The sequence below is a fragment of the Narcine bancroftii genome, chromosome 4 (genome assembly GCF_036971445.1).
Source record: "Narcine bancroftii isolate sNarBan1 chromosome 4, sNarBan1.hap1, whole genome shotgun sequence".
Lineage (NCBI taxonomy): Eukaryota > Metazoa > Chordata > Chondrichthyes > Torpediniformes > Narcinidae > Narcine > Narcine bancroftii.
Window position 1 is genome coordinate 38,885,441 of NC_091472.1, and position 22,571 is coordinate 38,908,011.

The 22,571-nt window shown below is 39.8% G+C and overlaps 1 protein-coding gene across 4 annotated transcripts in view; it reads right to left on the reverse strand.

Moving 5' to 3' along the window:
- The window catches only part of srbd1 (S1 RNA binding domain 1), a 360,487-nt gene that overhangs the window by 13,367 nt on the left and 324,549 nt on the right, over nucleotides 1-22,571 (reverse strand). For all 4 annotated transcript variants that reach the window (XM_069931091.1, XM_069931094.1, XM_069931092.1 and 1 more), the window contains one exon: nucleotides 3,009-3,193. In XM_069931091.1, coding sequence (XP_069787192.1) covers nucleotides 3,009-3,193 — 185 coding nt within the window. The remainder of the gene's footprint in view (nucleotides 1-3,008; nucleotides 3,194-22,571) is intronic.

Here is a 22,571-nt window from a genome sequence, read left to right on the forward strand (position 1 = left end):
GACCATGGGCCGGAGGACTTTGCGAAGGCAAAAGTAAGCAACTTGTGGTCGGTGCAGATGGTGAATGGGCGCCTCTCAAGGAAGTAACAGACAAGTAAAGGGTAAGTAGTTCTCTGTCAAATGTGCTGTACTTCAATTCAGGTGGTTGCAGGTGTCAACTGAAGAAAGCAAGGGGTTACCATGAATCATCAACAAAGTGTTCCAGGACAGCGCCCACGGCTGTGTTGGACCCGTTGACTGTGACGGCTGTCGGTACATCCATCCGTAGGTGTACCAGTATCGTTAGGTGGGCCAGAGCTTCTTTGGTCTGTTCGAACACACTGTGTGCCTCCTCTGTCCATTCAAACTCCTTCGACGAGCCCGGCATTAATGTGAAGAGAGTCCACATAATCTTGGCTGCTGCAGGGATGAAACCCATGAATTCCTGAAAGCCCCTCAGTGTCGTTGGTCTGGCAAACTGCCGGATGGCATCGACTTTGTCTGTTAAAGGGATAGCACCAGTTGGAGTGATCTTGTGGTTCAGAAAGTCTATTTCCGTCAGGCCGAACTGGCAAGGCGAGTGAACACCTGATGGAGGTGTATCATGTGTTCTGCAGGTGAACTTCTGGCTACCAAGATGTCATCAAAGTAGGTGAAAAGGAAAGGCAAGACTCTCCTGACCACATCCATGAGTTGCTAAAAGGTCTGTGCCACATTTTTCAAACCAAACAGTATGAATAGGAACTTGAAGAGGCAGAACAGGGTGATGATAGAAGTCTTTTGGACATTGTTCGGGTGTATGGGGATCTGATGGTATCTCCAGATTAAGTCGGCTTTGGAGAAAAGCTTTGTGCCGTGAAGATATGCTGCAAAATCCTGGATAAGGGGAATTGGTAGCAGTCCAGTGTTATTGTGGTGTCTGTAATCACCACAGGGCTTCCAGCTGCCATTGAACTTGAGCACCAAGTGGAGGGGCGAGGCCCATGGACTATCGGAATGACAGATGATGCCCAGCTCCTCCATGTGCCTAAACTCTTCCTTAGCAAGGTTGAGTTTGTCTGGGGCCAGGCAGTGGGCAATTTGGTGTTGGACTCTATGTTTGGGCATGGCTGCTGTAAACTATGGGCGCAGAATGGAGTGAAAGTCTGCAAGGAGTTGACTGTACTGGCCGTGTTTGGTTTCCACAGAAGCGAGCTGGGTGGACGGTTCGTTTGATCAGCAGAGGGACACCATGTGGAAAGTCTGAGCGTGGACCAGTCGCTTGCCCTGGAGATCGACGAGTAGAGAATGAGCCCGGAGGAAATCTGTGCCGAGCAGGTATTTGTCCACCAAAGCGAGGGTGAAGGACCACTAGAATGTGCTGTCGCCAAAACATCAGGAATACGCCTTTTTCCAAAAGTTTGCATGGTGATGTTATTGGTAATCAGAAGGGAAGGGCCGTGGGGTATTGTGCGTGTCTCAAGTGCCATGGAGGTATGACTCTAATCTCTATCCCCATGTCCACCAGGAACTTGCATCCTGAGATGCTGTCCCAGACGCAGAGAAAGCTTCCTAGGAACAAACATGGCTGGTGGCATCTACGGGCGGACACCCCCCAACACTGGTGTTAGAAACAACATTTGGGATTGGGCCACTCTGTTTTCTGATGGGGTGGGACCTGCTCACGTGGTGAACTAGACTTTGGCATTGTCCTTCGTGGTGGCCGCGAAACACAGTTGATGGAGTCTATGGCTCCACATTTCGAAAGGTGGAGAACATCCACACACACTGCAACTTTGTATGGGTTGCTGAAGTCTACATCGGCCAAGAGGAGCCTGATGTCCTCAGGCATCTGCTCAAGGAATGCTTGCATGAACATGAGGCAGGGCTTGTGCCCTTCCACCGGCATGAGCATTTCATCCACGAGAGCAGAGGGATCTTATTACCTAAGCCATTCAAGTGCAAGAGCCTGGCTGCTTGCTCGTGCCATGAGAGTCCATATATGCTAATAAGGAGGTTTTTCAGAGCCATGCATTTACCTTCCTCTGGTGGCGCCTGCATGAGGTCATCGACCTGTGAGGCAGCATCCTGGTCGAGTGAGCTGACAATGTAGAAGTAGTATCTCATCGAATCGGAAGTTATCTGTTTGATCTGGAACTGGGCCTCCACTTGGCCAAACCAAGTGCGGGGCCTGTTTGTCCAGGAGGTTGGTAGCTTCAATACAATGGCACCTACAGCTGCTTATTCCATTGTTTGGAGTCTTCAGGACGGAGAGACTCATCAGGGTCACCAATGTAGCATGTTGTGATCGAGCGCAGCGAAGAGACTGAGACAACAGACTGTGAGCTCCGGTATCACAACTGCTTTAATTTGAATCTTGCACTGCAGCCTTTAAGTCCCATCCACGTTCCGTCCCCAACATCCCAATGATGCAAGCGCATACACGACCTTCCAGCCTGGACCGGAAGAGACGGCCCCGCCGACTGCACGTGACAAGTGGGGCCGGTTCGCCAATACAAGAATGTACGTCACCACACCCACACACCAATTTCTTTAGTGCGTGCATGCACACAGCTTAGATGGAACCTCCTATCCTATTTTTTTGTCTCCTTTCCAGCAACCCCATAGCTCATTTTCACCACTCCCCCTCCTGATTCCATCGAATACTACCTGCACATTTCACTCGTTCAAACCTTTCTCCAGCTGCCCTTCACCTCACCATTAATGGCTCTCATCAATATCTTACTTACTTATCAGATTCCATCCCTGCCTCCATCTGTCCATCATTCTTCAGCCCTGCTGTCCAACTATCACCAACTGGCCCTCTTCTCCACCTTTCCCCCTCCTCCTTATACTGGCAGACTTTCTTCTCTGGACTCCCCAGATGTTGCTAGACCTGATGTGCTCCTCCAGCAGTTCACTCTTTAAAATAGTAAGCAAAAGTTATCCTTAATCTATATATCAATTCAGATATTTAGAAATATTTACTTAAATTAGAAATAATTGCTGTCGTCATTGATCAACCCAAGGCCATTGTTGAAACTCATTACCTGCTCTAATGTCATAGTCACGAGGTTGCTTCAGACCATCAATAATCATCTGAAGTGTTGGTGCAGTTGTATCTAGTTTTTGAGCTAAAGTATCCATTGAATTATTTTTCCATGCAGTGTTAATACTGTTCTGGATAGCAGGGATTCCAATGTCACACAATTTTCCACCAATGAAGGACAAGAACCTGAAATAGTTGAAAGAAAAATGAGAAACACAGTATGTCAAAATTTGAAAATTTCATCAAAATGCTCATCAATTTATAAAGATGCTTCCTTTCCAGAAGAATTAAAACTATTTTACGACCACCAACCTTGATGTCACTAAAAGAATTTTCTATTAATATCTCACCATAATGTCAACTGTGGAACTGATTACTTTTCAGAAAGAAATTAAGCTCATCACATCTATTTTTTTCTGGAAAAGTTGCTGATTATGAAATAAGTAAAACTAATGGTAGCTGGATTAAAAGCTTGGAGCCAGAAGCAAGAACAAAAAAAAATTAAGTCCTTGAGGTACAAAGAACTACAAGGGTGAATCTCTCCCAGGCAATCAGGAAGACAAAGCAAAGGTAAGTTCGCAAGATCCACAGACAACTGTACAACACTGGTATCACAAGGCACAAGTGGAAAGGAATTAAAACCATTAGAGTCCACAAGGCAACCTTAAGGGTCAGGAATAATGATGTTTCCCTTCCTGAACCTCTTCTACGCACGGTTTGATGGGAAAAACAAAGAGTGACACTCCCCCCCCGCCACACCCCCTCCACCCAAGGAACAGGCACCCTGCAGAGCCACAGCCAAGGTGAGGAGGATCCTATCAAAGGGTGAACTCAAAGAAAGCAGCAGAACATGGAATAGTACAGGCCCTTCAGCCTTCGATGTTGGGCCAACATACATTCCTTCCTAAAAAAATGTATGAAACCCTCCCTACCACACAACACTATTTTTCTTTCATCCATGTGTTTGTCTAAGAGTCTCTAAAATGTCCCCAGTCTTTCATCCTCCACCACTGTCCCCAGCAAGGCTTTCCAGGCACCCACAATTCTCTATGTAAAAAAAAACTTACTCCTGATGCCTCCCCTAAATTTCCCTCCCTTAACTTTGTACACATGTCCTCTGGTGATTGCTGATCTTGCTCTGGGAAACAGTGCTGGCTGTCCAACCTATCTATGCCTCTCATAATCTTGCCGACCTTGATCAAGTCTCCTCTCATCCTTCTATGCTCCAAAGGAAAAAGTCCCAGCTCTGCTAATCTTGCCTCCTAAGACTTGTTTCCCAATCCAGGCAACATCCTGTTAAATCCCTCTGCACCCTCGCCATAGCTTCCACATCCTTCCTATAATAAGGTGACCAGAACTGAACACAATACTCTAATTGAGGTCTTACCAAGTTGCATCACAACTTCTCTACTCCTGTATTCAATCCCCCATTAATGAATCCCAGCATCTCATGGGCCTTCTTAACTATCCTCCACCTATGTGGCGATCTTGAGGGATGCATGGATTTGCACCCCAAGGTCCCTCTGTTCATCCACACTCTTAAGTAACTGACCAGTAATCCTGTTCTCAGCCTTCTGGCTTGTCCTTCCAAAATGTATTATTTCACACTTATCCGGATTAAAATTCATCTGCCCAGCTCTGTATACTGTCTATATCTTCTTTATCACAAAATCTTCTATATCATCCACAACTCTTCCAACCTTTATGTCATCTGCAAACTTGCTGAACCATCCTTCCACCTCTTTATCCAGGTCATTTATAAAAATCACAAAGAGCAAGGGTCCCAGAATAGGTCCTTGTGGCACTCCACTAGTCAGTGACATCGAGGCAGAATACATTCCTTCCACTACTACTCTCTGCTTTCTACCTACAAGCCAATTTTTTATCCACACGGCCAAGGTTCCGCTGATCCCATGCCTCATGACTTTCTGGATGTCTCTCATGGGTGACCATGTCAAATGCATGCCTTGCTAAAATCCATGTAGACAACATCTACCACCCTACTCTCATCAATTTCTTTTGTTACCTCCTCAACAAACTCAAATTAGACTTGTGAAGCACAATCTTCCCTTCACAAAGCCATCCCTGAGTTGTCTGTACTTCTCCAAATGCTCATATATCCTATACTTAAGAATCCTCTCCATTATTTTGCACACCAGTGATATAAGACTGACTGGTCTATCTCTCATCTCACTTCCCACAGCAGCCTGGGGTATATCACGTCTGGCCCCAGGGACTTATCAATCTTTTTAAGAAGATCCAGTACTTCCACTTCCTTAATCTCCACATTGTCCAGCACACAGGGTGATCAAGATCCTTTTCTCTTGTGAATACTGATGCAAAGTATTCATTTAGGACCTCCCCAACCTCCTCTGCTTTCAGGCACCTTGTCTTCTTTATCCTTTAGTGACCTCACCTTCATTCCCATCATCCTTCTGTACTTCACATATGCATAGAATGCCTTGGGGTTCTCTTTAATCCTACATGCCAAGGCCTTCTCATGCCCCTTCAAGCTCTCCTAAATCCTTTCTTAAGCTCTTTCCTGGCTACCATATACTTCTCATGACCCCTTCCTGTTTAATCCCTCCTATATCTAATGTATGCTTCCTTTTTCCTCTTGACTAGTTGCCTGACCTGTTTTGTTAGTCATGGTTCCTTTTCTTACCATCTTTTCCTTGTCCCAGTGGGATAAACCAATGTTGAACCCTGCACATACCTGGTCGGGTGTTGAGGGGGCGTGTAAACCAGCTAACTGAGGTCCTAACGGACATCTTCAATATATAACTCCAGCAGTTTATTGATCCCACAGGAGTCAAGGCAGTTACCATCATCTTAGTGCCCAAGAGAGCGTTGGTAACTGACCAGTGGTACTGACCTGTAGGATCATGAAGTGCTTTGAATGACTGGTAATGGAGCATATCAAAGCACAGCTACTAGCAATAATGGACCCATTCCAGTTAGCCTATTGGCTAAACCAATCCATGGAAAATGCAATAGCCCTGACCCTCTACTCCATCTTAACACATTGAAAGCGATGCCTCATATGCCAGGCTGTTGTTCATCAACGCAATCTCATCTCAGAAGCTGGTAGATAAACTGTCCTTGCTGGGATTCAGTACCCCTATCTGCAAATGAATCCTGGTCTTCTTGACTGAGAAATCACAGTCAGACTGGGTTGGCAACAAAACCTCAAACACCATCACACTGAGCACTGGCACACCTCAGGGCTGCATGGTCAGCTGCAACTGCAGCTAACTCACGACTGTACTGCCAGGTTCATCTCTAACAGAATTATCAAGTTTGCAGATGGCACAAAGGTAGTTGGCTTCTTCGGCAACAATGATAAGTCAGTTTATAGAGGAGGGTGAAAGGCTTGTACAGTGGTGCAAGAGCAAAAAGCTGAGTCTCAACATGGACAAGACAAAGGAGATGATATAGACTTCAGGAGGACAAAGGACTACTCGCCTCTACATATCAAATGTTCTGCTGTGGAGAGAGTGGGGAGCTTCTATTTAAAAGGACAGCCTATTCTGGACCCACAGCACCTCATCATTAGTCAGAAAGTGGCAGCAGTGCCTATACTTCGAAAGGAAGTTGAGGTTGGCAAGGCTATCGGCCACCATCATTTCATGGGTGCTAGGATATTAGTCCCCTTTGGGTTCAGGTGCAAACATTCTTTTTGTATAGGATGTACCTTCCTCCAAAGAGATCCCAAATGTCTGTGGAAAATTGACAAATCATTCTGCTGTATCATTCCTGGTTACATTGTGCTCAGAATTTTACCTATTAAATATATTTCATCAGTTTACTGGTTGTATCAGTATTATCTAAGAAATCTGAAATTCAATGGATGGATCTTTTGGAAAGGAAATTTCATCTCCCCCTCCCCCCCCCCCCCCCCCCCAAACCCACCATGTCTTTAAACCCCAGCTCATAAGAAATCCTGGACTCAAACGCACCAGAGGTATGGGTAGTTTTCACAATCCAAAATGGGTATGAAATGAAAAAGTCTCAAAATTCTCTGATTTTGCTGCAATGTGAAATAAACTGCACAGTTTACTGATAATAATTTGTTGACTGAGGCAGTGGAGTGATACAAAAAAATAGCCACACTAGCACTATGGGTGTGACAGGTCACAGCAGTATGCATGGTGAAGGGCATGATATACCTAAATATTGTGAAACTAGCAACTTGCTAAGGGAATAAATGCTTAACTGAAGATTATTTTTAGTGCACTACTTTCAATTAAATAAAAGCAAATAGATAGATAATGTGTCTGAAATAGTACAGCCCATCCTCTTAGATCTTTGCCATACATTACATACAATTCCCGGATTCAGTGCAATTCAGCAAACTGGTCCAAGGTTTCAGCCAAACCATCAGGAACTGTGTGAACAATCATCTTCTAGTTTTACTCTCCTCATAATGTGGGGAAAAAGCTTGACCCAAGTCACTCTGTCCCAAGTCAAATCGCACAAAAAAATCACAAGGAAACCTTCAAAGAAAAGCATTTTGTTCCATTAACACGAGGCAATGTTTTAGTTAATTGGAAGAGTACTGCAGAGCAGCTGATCAACACTTTCACAATCAAAGCCACCGATCTTACAATGGTAAATATGTTGTCCTGACTATTTTACTGGAGTAATGCCAACTTCAAAAGCTTGAAGACGCCAGTACTATTTTTCACGTTGATTTCTAAAAATGAATATATAACTAAAGTTTGGGGGGGGGGGAAATCTCTCAAACTGTTGATTTTTCTATAATTGATTTGATTTTACAGTTGAAGAGGTAAAATAAAATCTTAGCATTTAATTTTATTTTACATATTTCCTACAAAAGGTAAACTAATTCTAAAATCCTGAAAATACAGCATTTCAATCATAAAGTGTGTGTGTGTGTGTGTGTGTGTGTGTGTGTGTATTACATATGCATTTTTCCAAGAAGAGCATATCTACGTTTTTATATCTCTATATTTTCCATTAAGCAAAGTGAACAAAATATGGACTGTTAATTTAAAATACTGATTTAATTATTTACAATTAAGACTATAATGACATTTATTATGAAAGTTCCAAACACTGCTGCAATGTGCTATACAAAACAACTTAGACTGATGACTTAAGATATTAAAAACAATCATAATTCTGACATCTTCACTAACAAAGTAGTCCCAATTTGCAATCCAGTGATGTTTCTTTTTACATTGCATTATTTAACTCCATACATCGAGATGAAATTATTGTTTAAAATTGGATTTAACTTTTAAATGTATACAATGTAATCCAACACTTTAGACTTTGAAATAAAAACTTAAATTCAAAAGAATACATTTAATAAATACATCCATCTTGACAAAATATTTCAAAAATTTTAACTGCAAAACTCAACTATCACAGTTTGTCCTTTAAAATCAATCATGCTCGAGTTTCCTGGAAGCAAAAAGCAACAGAAAACAAATCTGATTACATACTTAATGCATCACCTTCATTCAAACGAATGTGGGCTGAGGACATTGAGTACAAAAATCAATGGCTATCAACCTTTAGCTGGGCTTCATGGAGCACTGCTGTATCGATCTCCAGCTGAGGTCAATGCTCAGCACAAGGCTGAATACACCAGTTCATATATTTTCTAAATTTTCTTCAAGGGTACAACTGAGTCATTGTATATGTAGAGCAAGAGATGTCGGGACTGATTAGAAAATAATGGAAATAGAGTGGAGATTACATAAGGAATAATATCATTGGGTGGTTCAAATTACATCCTAAAGAGTAAAACCAATGCTCTTGAATGATAACCATTATCTAAAATCCTGACAGCAGACTTTGGACTGCATATCACAACCATACACTTAATTTTATATTTATATTTCCTATGGCTTGTCCATTCTGATAGCTGGAACTAGTTTAATCTGGGTGTAATATATAGTTCAACTGCAAATACTCTGTACATCAATTATAACATGGGGCAGTTGAAGGTCAAAACTCACAATAATATCCATTAACTCCAATTCAAGAAGACAATGACCAGTATCTCAGGATGGTACTTTTATATTTTCCACTCCAAATAATTAAATTGTATTTCATGAAGATTTTCATTGCAACTGGGTTAGAAATGCTTGAACAAATATGACAATAATTCATTTTGATTTCAGGTTACTCAGAGGAAGTTGGGATGATGATGTAATCCACTGATATTTTTCTTTAAAGATGCAACTGAAAAATTCATGAACCATGTTTATTGTATTCTGGATTTTACCTGACAGATGACACACTGAGCAAAGGATGCAAGTGTTCTTCCGTTGCTCTGTGAACACATGCACTTTTATTAAAGATTAATAGTTTTGATATAATTCATGAAAGACTAAAAGTGATGTTTTCCAATAATCAGCTATGGAACAAAACTAGATGAAAGGATCCTAAAACATTTGGTTTGAAAATATTGCATCTTAATTCTTATTTTTACTATCCATTTTTACAATATATTGTTAATGTTAGTTATTCAGTTTGTTGTCTGCACCTCTATGTCAGGGATTGTCACTTCTGAATGGCAGTAAATTTTAAACCATCACCATTGGTATACTAGAACCATAGAACACAACAGCACAGAAAACAGGCCATTCAGCCTTTCTAGTCTGTGCTGAAAATATCATTCTGCTAGTCCCACTGACCTGCACCCATTTCATAACCCTCCAGACCTCTCCCATCCATGTATTTATTCAATTTATTTTTAAAACTTAAGAGTGAGCCCATATTTTACAACGTCAGATGGCAACTCATTCCATACTCCCACCACTGAGTGAAAAAGGTTCCCTCCAAATCTTTCACCTTTCATCCGAAAATCATGTCCTCTTGTATTTATCTCTCGTAATCCAAGTGGAAAGAGCCTACTCACATTTAATCTGCCTATACCTCTCATAATTTTGTAAATCTCTATTAAATTGCCCCTCATTCTTCTACGCTCCAAGGAATCAAATCCTATGTTTAATCTTTCCCTGAAGACCTGGCAACATCCTCGTAAATCTTTTCAGCATTCTTTCAATTTTACTGATATCCTTCCTACAGTTTGGCAACCAGAACTGCACATAATACAGTACTCCAAATTTAGCCTCACTAATGTGTAATGGAATATATATTTGGGAGATAATTGATAAAATTAGAGTAGGTTACATGCACACATTTTAAAAACAGATCTTATTTGAAATATTGAAGAATTCATATTCAGTGAACTTTACAGAAACAATGGAGAATTTTATGCACATTTTACAAGTAGGTGCTAATTGAAATTACATCATAAAATGAACAGGATTGGAGAGAGAGACTGGCTGTTTGCAAGTACCTACAGAGTCCTCAGAGAAAGGTCACTCCTGGGTTTTGTTTACCTTCCTGGGTTTTGTTTACCTAAGACAACAGCTTGACCAAGAAGGAGAACTCCTGTGGTTTTGCTGAAGAAGGTGGAGGGTTTTGTAAGTGAGAGTCAAATGGGATTTTTAGTAGTTGACAGTTGGAGAGAGAGAGAGAGAGAGAGAGAGAGAGAGAGAGAGAGAGAGAGAGAGAAAACAAGCTCAACAAGCTCTCTCAGCTGGTGTGTGTGACACTGAAAGAGATTGAACAGTCACAGCTGAAACAAGCTAGGAAAAGCTGGTTGGAAACAGAAAGCTCCAGAGTGGCAGATGGCTGGGAGTGCTATCTGTCTGATGTTTCTCTTGGAATAAGTGGAGCAGAAAGGAATTCTGTAATAGCCTGAAAGAAAGAGGTTATCATCTGGAGAACCCTGATGGGGCAAGTTTCATCAGCGAGACATTGAGGTGACTAATGGTGGTACCTCAGTTGTGGAAATCCTGGATCAACATATCTCTCTCTGCAAACCCTACGAGAACCTTCCTGAGTGGTAAAAATTTACCTTTCGAGCACCAAAGCCTGGTGAACTTTATACTTGTTAAATTCTGTGCACAGTATAAGAAGTGCCTGCAACCAGAGAACTTGGAAGAAGGAGAAGTGAGATTGAACTGTGAACCAAAGAACCTTTCTTAAATTTACACACACATAATACACGTGCGCTTAGAATTAGAAGGGGGTTAATTTGGGTTAGTTAAGTTAATAGAGATAAGTTAAAGTTTGATTCTGTTTTCATGTTTAAAGTTTGTTGTGGTGAATATCTATTGCTGCTGGGTTTTGGGGACCTTTTGGCTCGTAACAAATGTCTTATAGAACCTCACCATAACATTCCAACTCCTGTACTCAATTCTTCAAGTTACAAAGGCCAAAATGCTGAAAGCTTTCTTCACAACCCTGTCTATCTGTGATGCCACTTTCATGAAATTATGTACCTGAATTCCCAGATCCCTTTGTTCCTCTGTACTCCTCAGTGCTGTGTATGGCCTACCTTGGGTTTGTCCTTCTACTAGTCAATAGCTGCAAAAGTACATCAAAGCACTCACAATTTAGACTGAAAAAATGCAGAAGTCTGATCTATTACTTAAATGTTTACATGCATTGATATGCTTTCCCTGGAGGAAAGGACATCAGTTTGTGACATGTTGCTGTATGCTATCTATTTGAGAGATGCAAAATCATAATGTAACATATTGAAGTTAATTTGACAGGAAAAAAACACTATGAACTATTTCATGGGGAAATATATTTATCTTTAATAACAATGGTATCAGATTCTTAACTGAGAACTGTTTTGCCAACAGTCATGTTGAACCCTTGTGGAGTAAACAGAAAAATACAGATATACTCTTTAGCTATGCACTTTATTTATTCACAGGAGAAATTAATTATACCAAAGTACATGATATTCACATTTAAGAAAGCAATCAAACCTTTCATAAAGGTGCTTCACTATTGGAATCCATGTGATGAAAATCCACCCTCGGGATTTCATACTGTAAAGAAGGCCCTTCTGCCATCAACTCCCATTTTCCCATTTACTGTGCTGTAACCAGTTCTCTTCTCACACACCCATTAATTCCTCCATGATTATTCTACCACCACCAACACTAGGCTGTGACCAATGAACTTACCAAGCAGCATGTCTTTGGGATAGGGAAAAACTGGGATACCATGAAGAGACTTAAATGTGCAAACTCCAACAGATGTATCAAATAATTTAGGATCATATTTGCACAATTGAAGCTGAGATACAGTAGAATCACAGCTTTACAGTATAGAAACTGGCCCTTTAGCCCAACTTGCCAATGCCAACCAAACCATTTCCATTTTTGCCAGCATTTGGCTCAAATCCCTCCAAACCTTTCGCCCCTCCTTTCTCTATAAAATCACATCCATCTCTGGTAAATTTTCTCTCTTCTCTTTCTCAGAAACAGCTCCACCTGTCTATTTGTTATATGTGAGTGTTGCAGAAGAGAGATACCTTGATCAACTGGTGCATAGTTCCCTGATAGTGGTGATTCAGGTGGACATTAATGAAAAAGGCATTTGGCACACTTGCTTTCATTGAGGAGGGGATTCAGGACAAAAAATTGGAACATCCTGATATAGCTGCATAAAGTGTAGGTGAGTCAATACTTGGAGTTGGAAAGGGTGCAGAGTAGATTTAGCAGGATATTGCTGGAACTGGAAGGCATGAGTTATAGGAAGAGGCTGGATACACTAGGTCTTTCGTACCTATCAATAAATTCCTTTTAGTCCAAATATCTAACAAATGTTTTAAAATCGGAAGCTAACTTCCCCTTTCATAAAAATTCTCGTACTACTTTATTTATGTCCTGAAAAAAAAATTTTGAAAGTAAACAAGGAATCGACTGAAAAAGATACTGAATTCACGGAAAAACATTAATCTTAATACAATTTACTCAACCTATACCCAGACACTTAACTTTATCAGTCCAACGAAATTTAGTTATTTGTCTCCACTGATCATAATTTGCATCAGAAATTGGTAATATTTCACTTTTGTCCCAATTCACCTTATATCCTGACAATACACCATATTGTTCTAAACATTCTTGCAAATAAATTAAAGATAGTTCCGGATTAGTTAAATATATCAAAACATCATCAGCAAATAAATTAATCTTATATTCATCATCTGCTATTCTTATACCTCTAATATTCTCATTGTGCCTTATAGCTTAAGCTAATGGTTCGATGACCAACGCAAATAGAGCTGGCAACAAAGGACAACCTTGACAAGTTGAACGTGATCATCTAAATAGGGAAGAAGTTTGAACATTTGTCACCACCCTAGCAACAGGATTATTATATAATGCCTTCACCCAACCAATAAAAAAGGGTCCAAATTTAAATTTCTCCAAGACTTTAAATAAAAAATTCCATTCAACCCGATCAAAAGATTTTTCAGCATCAAGAGCAACTACCATTGGTAGGATGGGGTTGCTGACATGATGCATTGATCAACAAAATCACTCTAAGAATATTGTCAGAGGCATATCTATTTTTAATAAAACCAGCCTAATCTACATGTACCAATTGGGGTAAATACTTAGCAAGTTTATTTGCCAATAATTTTATTATTATTTTATAATCTACATTCAATAAATAAATTGGCCAATATGAAGCTACATTCAAAGGGTCTCTGTCTTATTTTGTATAACCGTTATTATTGCACTCAAACATGAATCTGGTAAAGCTTGTTCCTACGTCACCTGGTGAAGAACATCCATAAATAGAGGAGACAAATCATCATAAAAAGCTTTATAAAATTCAATAGTAAATCCATCCTCTCCTGGGGACTTCCCATTAGATATTTGTTGAATAACATCCTTTATCTCTAAATCAGTAAAAGGAGAGTCCAATTTCCCCACATCATCTTCCCCTAATATTGGCAAATTTAAATCCGACAAAACAGAATCAATAGAACCATCGTCTTGAACTCTCTCAGAAGTATACAGTTTCTGGTAAAATGATAAAAATTGGCCATTAATTTCCTGAGGTTTATAAGTAACTGAATTATTTTTTCTCACAGCATTAATAGTTCTCGATGCTTGTTCTGTTTTTAATTGCCATGTTAAGACTTTATGAGCTCTATCCCCAACTTGTAATAACGTTGCTTAGATTTTTGTATGCATCAACGTACTCCAACCTGCTTGAGTATTACTCTGGCGCCCTCGCAAGATGGCACCGGGCTTCCAATTTTTTCATCTTATCTTGATCAGCACGCTCGTGACGTCGAGTGCGCTGTAGAATCGCTGGAGTGCACAACGTTGGGCTAAGTGTACGATACCGCTGCGGGACCCTGCGGCGTGGAGGCCCGAGGCAGCGCGTCAGAAAACACACATGCACGGGCCCTGGCATTGCCGGGCATGCATGGTGCGTCCCGGGTCTGCAATCTCCTCGAGAGGGTTTGGGCCATCAGTGACGTTGACCGGCAAAGGGTCTAACATGTCGGGTCCAGGTCTGTCGGCATGCAGACCAGGAGTAAAGTGAGTAAATCATCGGTGGAATTGAAAGAACAGCAAGGGAAAGCTTCTTTGCAAACTGAAGGTATTGAAGAAACAACATCGACTACTGTTGAATTGAGAGAAGGTAGGCCTTAAGGAGAGAAAAGTGAATCTACTTTTGATGCTGTCTTTACAATTCTTGAATCTATAGCTCATCAAATGGGTAACATGTCAACACAAATGACCACTCAGATTGACCATGGATTTATGAACATGACTGAAAAAATGAATAATATTTGTGTTAAGAAAGGTATTTCTGCTGTTAAAGCTGATGTCAATAGATGTTTGAATATGGTGGACAGAGTTCAAGATAATTTTAAGAAAATGGAAGGCGCCTTTCAAGACTGTAGAGAACATGTGGAACGTAATAAAGAAAAAATAGAAAAAGTGGAAGATTCTTTTGTTGGATGGGAAATTCAGAAGAAAGATTATTTGAAGAAGATAGACTCTTTGGAAAATCAAAATCGCCGGAATAATGTCAAAATAGTGGGAATTCTGGAAGGAATTGAGGGCTCGGATCCAATAAAATTTTTTAAAAAGTGGATGGAGGGAGGGAGAGACATGGAGGGAGGGAGAGATTGTGGGTGGTAGGGAAGGAGAGAGTGTATGTGAAGGAGAGAACATGAGGGAGGGAGGGAGAATTTTGCAACATTTAAGTGTAAATGTGTTTTAGCTGATATAAAAAAGATGAAAGTGGATGTTGCTTTTTTTGCAGGAAACTTATTTAACCGAAAAAGAACATTCAAAATTGAAGAGAGACTGGGTTGGCCATGTAATTCCATCTTCTTTTAATCCGAAAGCATGAGGAGTGGTGATTTTGATTCAAAAGAAAATACCATTTGAACTTGAATCCTCGGTGGAAACAGCTGGTCGAATCTTAATGATTAATTGTAAATTGTTTGCCGAGTCATGGTCTTTGTTAAATGTGTATGCACCTAATGTTGACGAAGAGCAATTTAGGTCTGAAGCTTTTTTAACTCTGAATCAAGCGAAGGAAAATATCTTGATTGGGGGAGATTTCAATTGTGTATTAGATCCATTATTGGATAAATCTCCGAAAACTTTGAAAAAATCAAAAGCAGTGGTCCAATTGGCTTCTCTGATGAAAGACTTAAATTTGATAGAGGTTTGGAGAAGGCTAAATCCTACTGAGAAAGATTTTTCATTTTATTCTTCACATCATGATTAATTTTCAAGGATTGATTTATTTTTGGCATCAGCACATTTGCAACCTCGTTTTACTAATGCTGAATATAAGAGTAGAATAGTTTCTGACCATTGATTGTTACTTATTTCCTGTGTTGGGCCAGAAGTAATTTAATCACTTTTCGTTGCAATGTTACTGAAAAAGTCGGAATTTCCTGTAGTTACATGACCAAAGCTGCACACAATACTGCAAATTTGGCCTCACTAATGTTTTATACAACTTCACCATAACATTCCAACTCTTTTTCTCAATTCTTCAATTTATGAAGGCCAATGTATCAAATGCTTTCTTTATAACCCTATCTACCTGTGATACCACTTTCAGATAATGTCGACTTGGATTTCTGGTCAATAGGGGTCCACGAATATTAATGGTGAGGGTTCAGATATGCAGACATGCACATCATCTATGGTCTTTTCTGAAATATTCACTGCAACTTTTGAGAATAATTTTGCGTATTAACCAAATCTTGGTGCAGACAGATTTGCTGCAATTTTACCTGAGCAATCACACTTACAACAAAAAAAAATGCACCTATCAGTAAATTGATCCACATTGTACCTTGCTTTTGAGCAAAGGTCACTGATCAAACAGCTGAAGCCAAATGAGTTTAACTGCAGTGATGTCTTAGCCCAACTAGCAAAATATTTTACCTGTATGCTATATTTGATTCCAGCCCATGGAGAAATTTCCCCCTTTGTTTCTTCCTTTTGTTGAAAACTCTCCCAATCCCATTTTGCTGTATCATCAGACTGCTAACAGTTTCCATAAACACACAGTCTTCTTCTATGATATGAAATCAGTGTTTAAAAATTTCACTCTTACCTTATTTACTGATCTTAATAAGATCCCTGGATAACAATGGAATGGATTTAGTCAAGATTTAGTGTATTTGCATGATGTCTCACTGACCAGTGTCAAGAATTTTTACGTTGAATTAAGATCAAGAGGCTGATTGCATTCAAAATGTCAAATGCTTTAGTCCCAATGCCACATAAAACATTCCTACGAAATTGGAATATAGCCACAGGCTGAGATGTGGAAATTCACTGATCAGCTTCATTTCCTAGTTTTCCACCAAAGAACTGTAATAATGTTCCTGAAAATTACTCAAATAGTCACAAAGCTGATAAGTCATTTGAGAAATACAAAATGAAACATTACCGCAGGCAAATCCTGACTGCATTACATCAACTGAAAAGTGGACAATTAAACTCTACATTCACAATGTGAGAAAATGAAACAGTAAAAAAAATTCTATTTACTGCTATTAATTTAAAAACAGTGCGATTCATATCCTGATTTCTAAAACCACGTCCCATGATAGGTCATATTGTACATGGAAAATATGTGAATGTTTTTCAAGACAATTAAAAAAAAACTCAGGAACTCGAATGTCACTGGTCATATTTTCTATTTATTTGCCCCTCGTAAATTGCTACCACATCAACACATCACATAAACCTGCTTGCCGAGACATTCCAGATCTATCCCAATTTTGTACCAGCTTAGAGAGATCTCCAAGGCCATCAATAACAAACGTACCTTGATGACTTGGCTAATGTGATTGATAATCAAAATCCAGAATGGTACATTTCAAAGTGGCATTGGTGTATAAAATTCATATGAATCACATAACCACCAAGGTGAAAATGTTTTATTCTCTTTTTACATGTGCTCTTTCGGCTCTACTTAGGATAATGGTTTAAAATTAATCATACTTTTATAAATCAACTCCAGACTATAAATTATTCCCTCCTCAACTCCCTCATCATGTATTAATGTACATAAGCCAAACTTACACTCCTGTGCAATGTAAAACAATCAAAGGATAATTCTGTTTTAGACAAGGGACATTTATTGGGCTAAAAGTTGTTGGGAAATGTTAGTAATCTTGTAGCAACTACTGGCATTTTTACATGCAAGTGTTACAGCAGATTTGGGACGATGATGTGTGAAAACCTGGACTGGCAGACAAATACCAATCAGCAAATTTGCAAGGAAGTTTCTCTAGTGAACTCTAATGAAATGCAGTGATGGACCATGAACTTGTTTTGACTTCCCAGCACTAGGCAAGGGGAACTTGGTCAAAGAAACTCATGGCAAAATCTGGACCAATCACTTGTTTCTCATAGATGAGGAGAGTGCAACAAATATTTCACATAGCTAGCATTATTTTGCATTGGAAGCTTGATGAAAATTACAAAGCATTTTCTCTGTCAGTTCAAGGAGATAAAAACTAAGAAACAAAACAGACAATTCTAATCATGCCTCACATTTCTTTAGAATTGTTCTATCTTCCACTTTATGCTTGTTAACATTACTCGAGTTTGTAGAAAAAAAAATGCTGGAAGAATTCAGCAGGTCTCACAGTGCCCATAGGAGGCAAAGATATATAACTTGCTTTTCGTGCCTGAGGAAAAAGCAGGCAGGTACCTGAATAAAAAGTATGGGTGAGAAGGGAAGAGTGGGCAGGGGGAGCGGCACAGGCCAACAGACAAAAGGTGATAAAGTCAGTTTCTGGTAGCAAAAGGAAAGTGATTTATATCATAATTTTGAAGAAATGAGTCCAGAGATGGTCATCAAAATTTCAAAACTATATGTTCCAACAGAATGGAGAGTAGAAATTATTTAAGAATTGAGGGCAAAGGGAAAAAAAAAGAGAAGTATGAACCAGCAACAATGGTGGTCAAAGATTCTGTGTATAAATGGTGATAGATTGAGAAATGTTGATTCAGAATCAGAATTTATTGTCAAAAACAAGTCACGAAATAGGGTTTTGCAGCAGGAAACGTTCATATGAAACACTTTGACAACAATATATATATATAAATAGTGCACAATAAGTAAGGCCGTGTTACCCCACTATTTAAAAATGGGGGTAGAGAAAAAGCGGGGAATTATAGGCCGGTGAGCCTTACATCAGTAGTGGGCAAAATGATGGAATCCATTATTAAGGATGTAATAGCGGAGCATATGACTAGCAGAGAAGGGATTGGAAAGAGTCAACATGGATTTACAAAAGGTAAATCATGCTTCACAAATCTATTGGAATTCTTTGAGATGGTGACAGGTAAAATAGATGGGGGAGAGCCAGTGGATGTGATGTACCTGGACTTCCAAAAGGCCTTCGATAAGGTCCCGCATAAACGACTGGCTTCCAAAATCAAGGCTCATGGGATTGGGGGCAAAGTATTGATGTGGATTGAGAACTGGCTGGCAGGTTGAAGACAGAGAATTGGGATAAATGGCTCGTTTTCTGAGTGGCAGGTGGTGACCAGTGGGGTGCCACAGGGATCTGTACTGGGACCCCAGCTGTTCACAATTTACATTAATGATCTGGATGAGGGGATTGGATGTAATATCTCCAAATTTGCAGATGACACTAAGCTAGGAGGGGTTGTGTGCACGGAAGAGGGGGTCAGGAAGCTCCAGTGTGATTTGGATAAATTGAGGAACTGGGCAGATACATGGCAAATGCACTACAATGTGGATAAATGTGAGGTTATCCACTTTGGTAATACAAACCAGAGGGCAGATTACTATTTGAATGGCAAAAGATTGGGAGATGGGGAAGTGCAGAGAGACCTAGGGGTACTTGTACACCAGTCACTGAAGGCGAGCATGCAGCTACAGCAGGCAGTTAAAAAGGCAAATGGTATGTTGGCCTTCATATCAAGAGGGTTTGAGTATAGGAACAAGGATACCTTACTGCAGCTGTACAGGGCCTTGGTGAGACCCCACCTGGAGTATTGTGTGCAGTTTTGGTCACCTTATCTAAGGAAGGATGTTCTTGCATTGGAGGGAGTGCAGAGGCAATTCACCAGGCTGATACCTGGAATGGCAGGAATGACTTATGAGGAAAGATTGCACAAATTGGGATTGAACTCGCTGGAGTTTAGAAGATTGAGAGGGGATCTCATAGAGACATATAAAATTCTGGCAGGACTGGACAGAATGGATGCAGATGGGATGTTTCCAAGGATGGGAAAATCCAGAACCCGGGGCCATGGTTTGAGGATAATAGACAAACCATTTAGGACCGAGATGAGGAGGAATTTCTTGACCCAGAGGGTGGTGAATCTGTGGAATTCATTGCCACAGAGGGCAGTGGATGCAGGTTCATTAAATATATTTAAGAGGGAATTAGATATATTTCTTCAGTATAAGGGTATTAAAGGTTACGGAGAGAAGGCGGGGACAGGGTACTGAACTTTAAGATCAGCCATGATCTCGTTGAATGGCGGAGCAGGCTCGAAAGGTCGAATGACCTACTCCTGCTCCTATCTTCTATGTTTCTATGTTTCTAAGCTGTCCTTGTGCCATTGAGTGCTCGTCTTTAGGTTCCTGTATATTTTTTCCCAGTGGCAGCAGAGTGAAGAGGGCATGGGCTTGGGTGGTGGGGGTCTTTGAGGATAGAGGCCGCATTTTTAATACGCTGCCTCTTGTAGACGTCCTCGATGAAGTGAAGGCGAGAACCTGTGAAGTCGCAGGCCGAATTAACAACCACCTGGAGTTTTTTCTTGTCCTGAGAGTTGGCGCCTCCATACCAGGCAATGATGCAACCAGCCAGAATGCTCTCCACGGTACATCTGTAGAGGTTTCCGAGAGTCTTTGATGACATACTGAATCTCCTCAAACACCTCACAAAGTATATCCGCTGTTGAGCCTTCTTCAATAATTACATCAACATTAAGACTCCAGGACAGATCCTCAGAGATGTTAACAACCAGGAATTTGAAGTTCTCCACTACTGAGCCCTCAATATGGACTGGATCATGTTCCCCTGACTTCCTCCTGAAGTCCCAATCATCTCCTTGGTTTTGCTAATGTGGTACAAAAGATTGCTTTTTAAAAATATTTTATTTAGGTTTTAAGAAAATACAGAATTATCGGACTCAACTAATATAATAACAATAATACATTGAATATAAAATCATAGAAAAACATTCATGAGGTCCAAAAAAAAAAATGAACGGAGAGTCCCTCTTCTCCAGCACCCCCTCCCCAGATTTAACATAAATGGGGACAGACAGCAGGGGATAGAGGGAGATATAAAGAAAGAAAAAAGAAAAGAAAAAGCAACAGGGGCAAGGTTCAACATCTGTGTCACATCATTTTGAAGGTATTAAATTTCTAATAAGTATACTAATTGACAAATATCAAAATAAATTATACAATCTGGGCATTTAAGTAATTTAAATAAGGTTGCCAAATTTTGACAAAAATACTACATCTATTCCTTAGACAATAGGTAATCTTCTCAAGGGGAATACAACTTTCCACTTCCATGTTCTAACGATCAATGTGAAGTAGGGAATCAGATTTCCATGTTACCACTATACATTTCCTGGCTATTGACTGCACAATTTTAATAAATTTAGGATTACTTCAGGAGAAATTAACCTTTATAACTGCCAAATTCCCTAGAAGAAACAATTCCGTGTCTAAAGGGAAATTCACTGACAAAATTTTTGTCAACATTTCCCCCAATTCTACCCAAAAGGGACTTAATTTTGTGGAATGTAAAATGGTACCAACATCTACATCACACCTAGAACACCTATCAGAAAATTCTGGTTATTTTTATGTATTTTTTGAGGTGTGAGATATACTTGGAGTAGAAAATTATAATGGATCAGTCTTTATCTAGAATTAATTAAGGTAGTCATACTATCTACACGTAGATCTGACCAGCATTGTGGATAAATTACAATGCCCAAATCCGATTCCCATCTCTCCCTCGATCTATGTAGTCCAGATTTTGGATTTTGATCTTGGATCAGAGCATATATATTAGAGGTAAATTTAGTTGCATTCCCCCTTCAAAGTTAAACTTCCACGTCAGATCATATTGGTAGGACCATTAATGATCCCCACTTTTCCCTCAGAAAAAGGTCGCAATTGGAAATAGCAGAATAATGTGTTATTAGGTAAATTATATTTATTTTTAAATTCTTCAAAAGACATGAATTGTCTCTGTTGATCATAACAATCTTCAATACACCTGATACCATGTTAGTACCAGGTAGCCAAGATTCTATTACCCAAAGTCATGGGTATTAAGCTGCTTTGAGATAGAGGCAATTTTAAGGATAATTCCTCTTTTAATCCCACAGATTGTTTAATTTTATCCCAAATATAAATTAAATGTTTCAATAATGGGTTATTTGATTTCCTTTTAATTAATTTAAAAATCCATTTATAAATAAATTCTTCTGTCATCTCCTCTCCTACCATATGCAAGTCAATTATAGCCCAGGAAAGAATCACCTTACTAAAAAAAACAAATTTGTGCAGCTAAATAATATTGTTAAAAATCCAGTAATTTTAACCCTCCCAATTTATAATCCCAGGTCATTTTATCCATGGAAATTCTAGAAACTTTATCTGCTCGCAATATTATTGACATGACACCACTTAATGAGCTGAACTATCTTCCTCCTTTACGCTTCCTCATTGCCGTTTGTGATTCTGTCAACAACTGTAGTGTCATCAGCAAATTTGTAGATAGCATTGGAATTGTGCCTGGCCATCCAGTCATGGGTGCATAATGAGAAGAGCAGTGGGCTAAGCACGCATTCTTGAGGTACGCCTGCATTAGTAATCAATGAGGAGGTGACATTGTTCCCAATTTGTACAGACTGAGGACTTCCGATGAGGAAGTCAAAGATCCAGTTGCAGAGGAGGTGCAGAGGCCCAGAGTTTGTAGTTTCTTGACCAGCACTGAGGGAATAATGGTGCTGAAGGCTGAGCTGTAGTTGATGAAGAGTTGCTGATTTCCAGATGATCCAGAGCTGAGTGGAGAGCCAGCAATATTGCATCTGCTGTGGAGATGTGACGATAGGTGAATTATGGTGGGCTGAGGTATATGTTAATTCTAGGTATATGATACTCAAAGAAACATGGATGTCCTAGTATACATTAT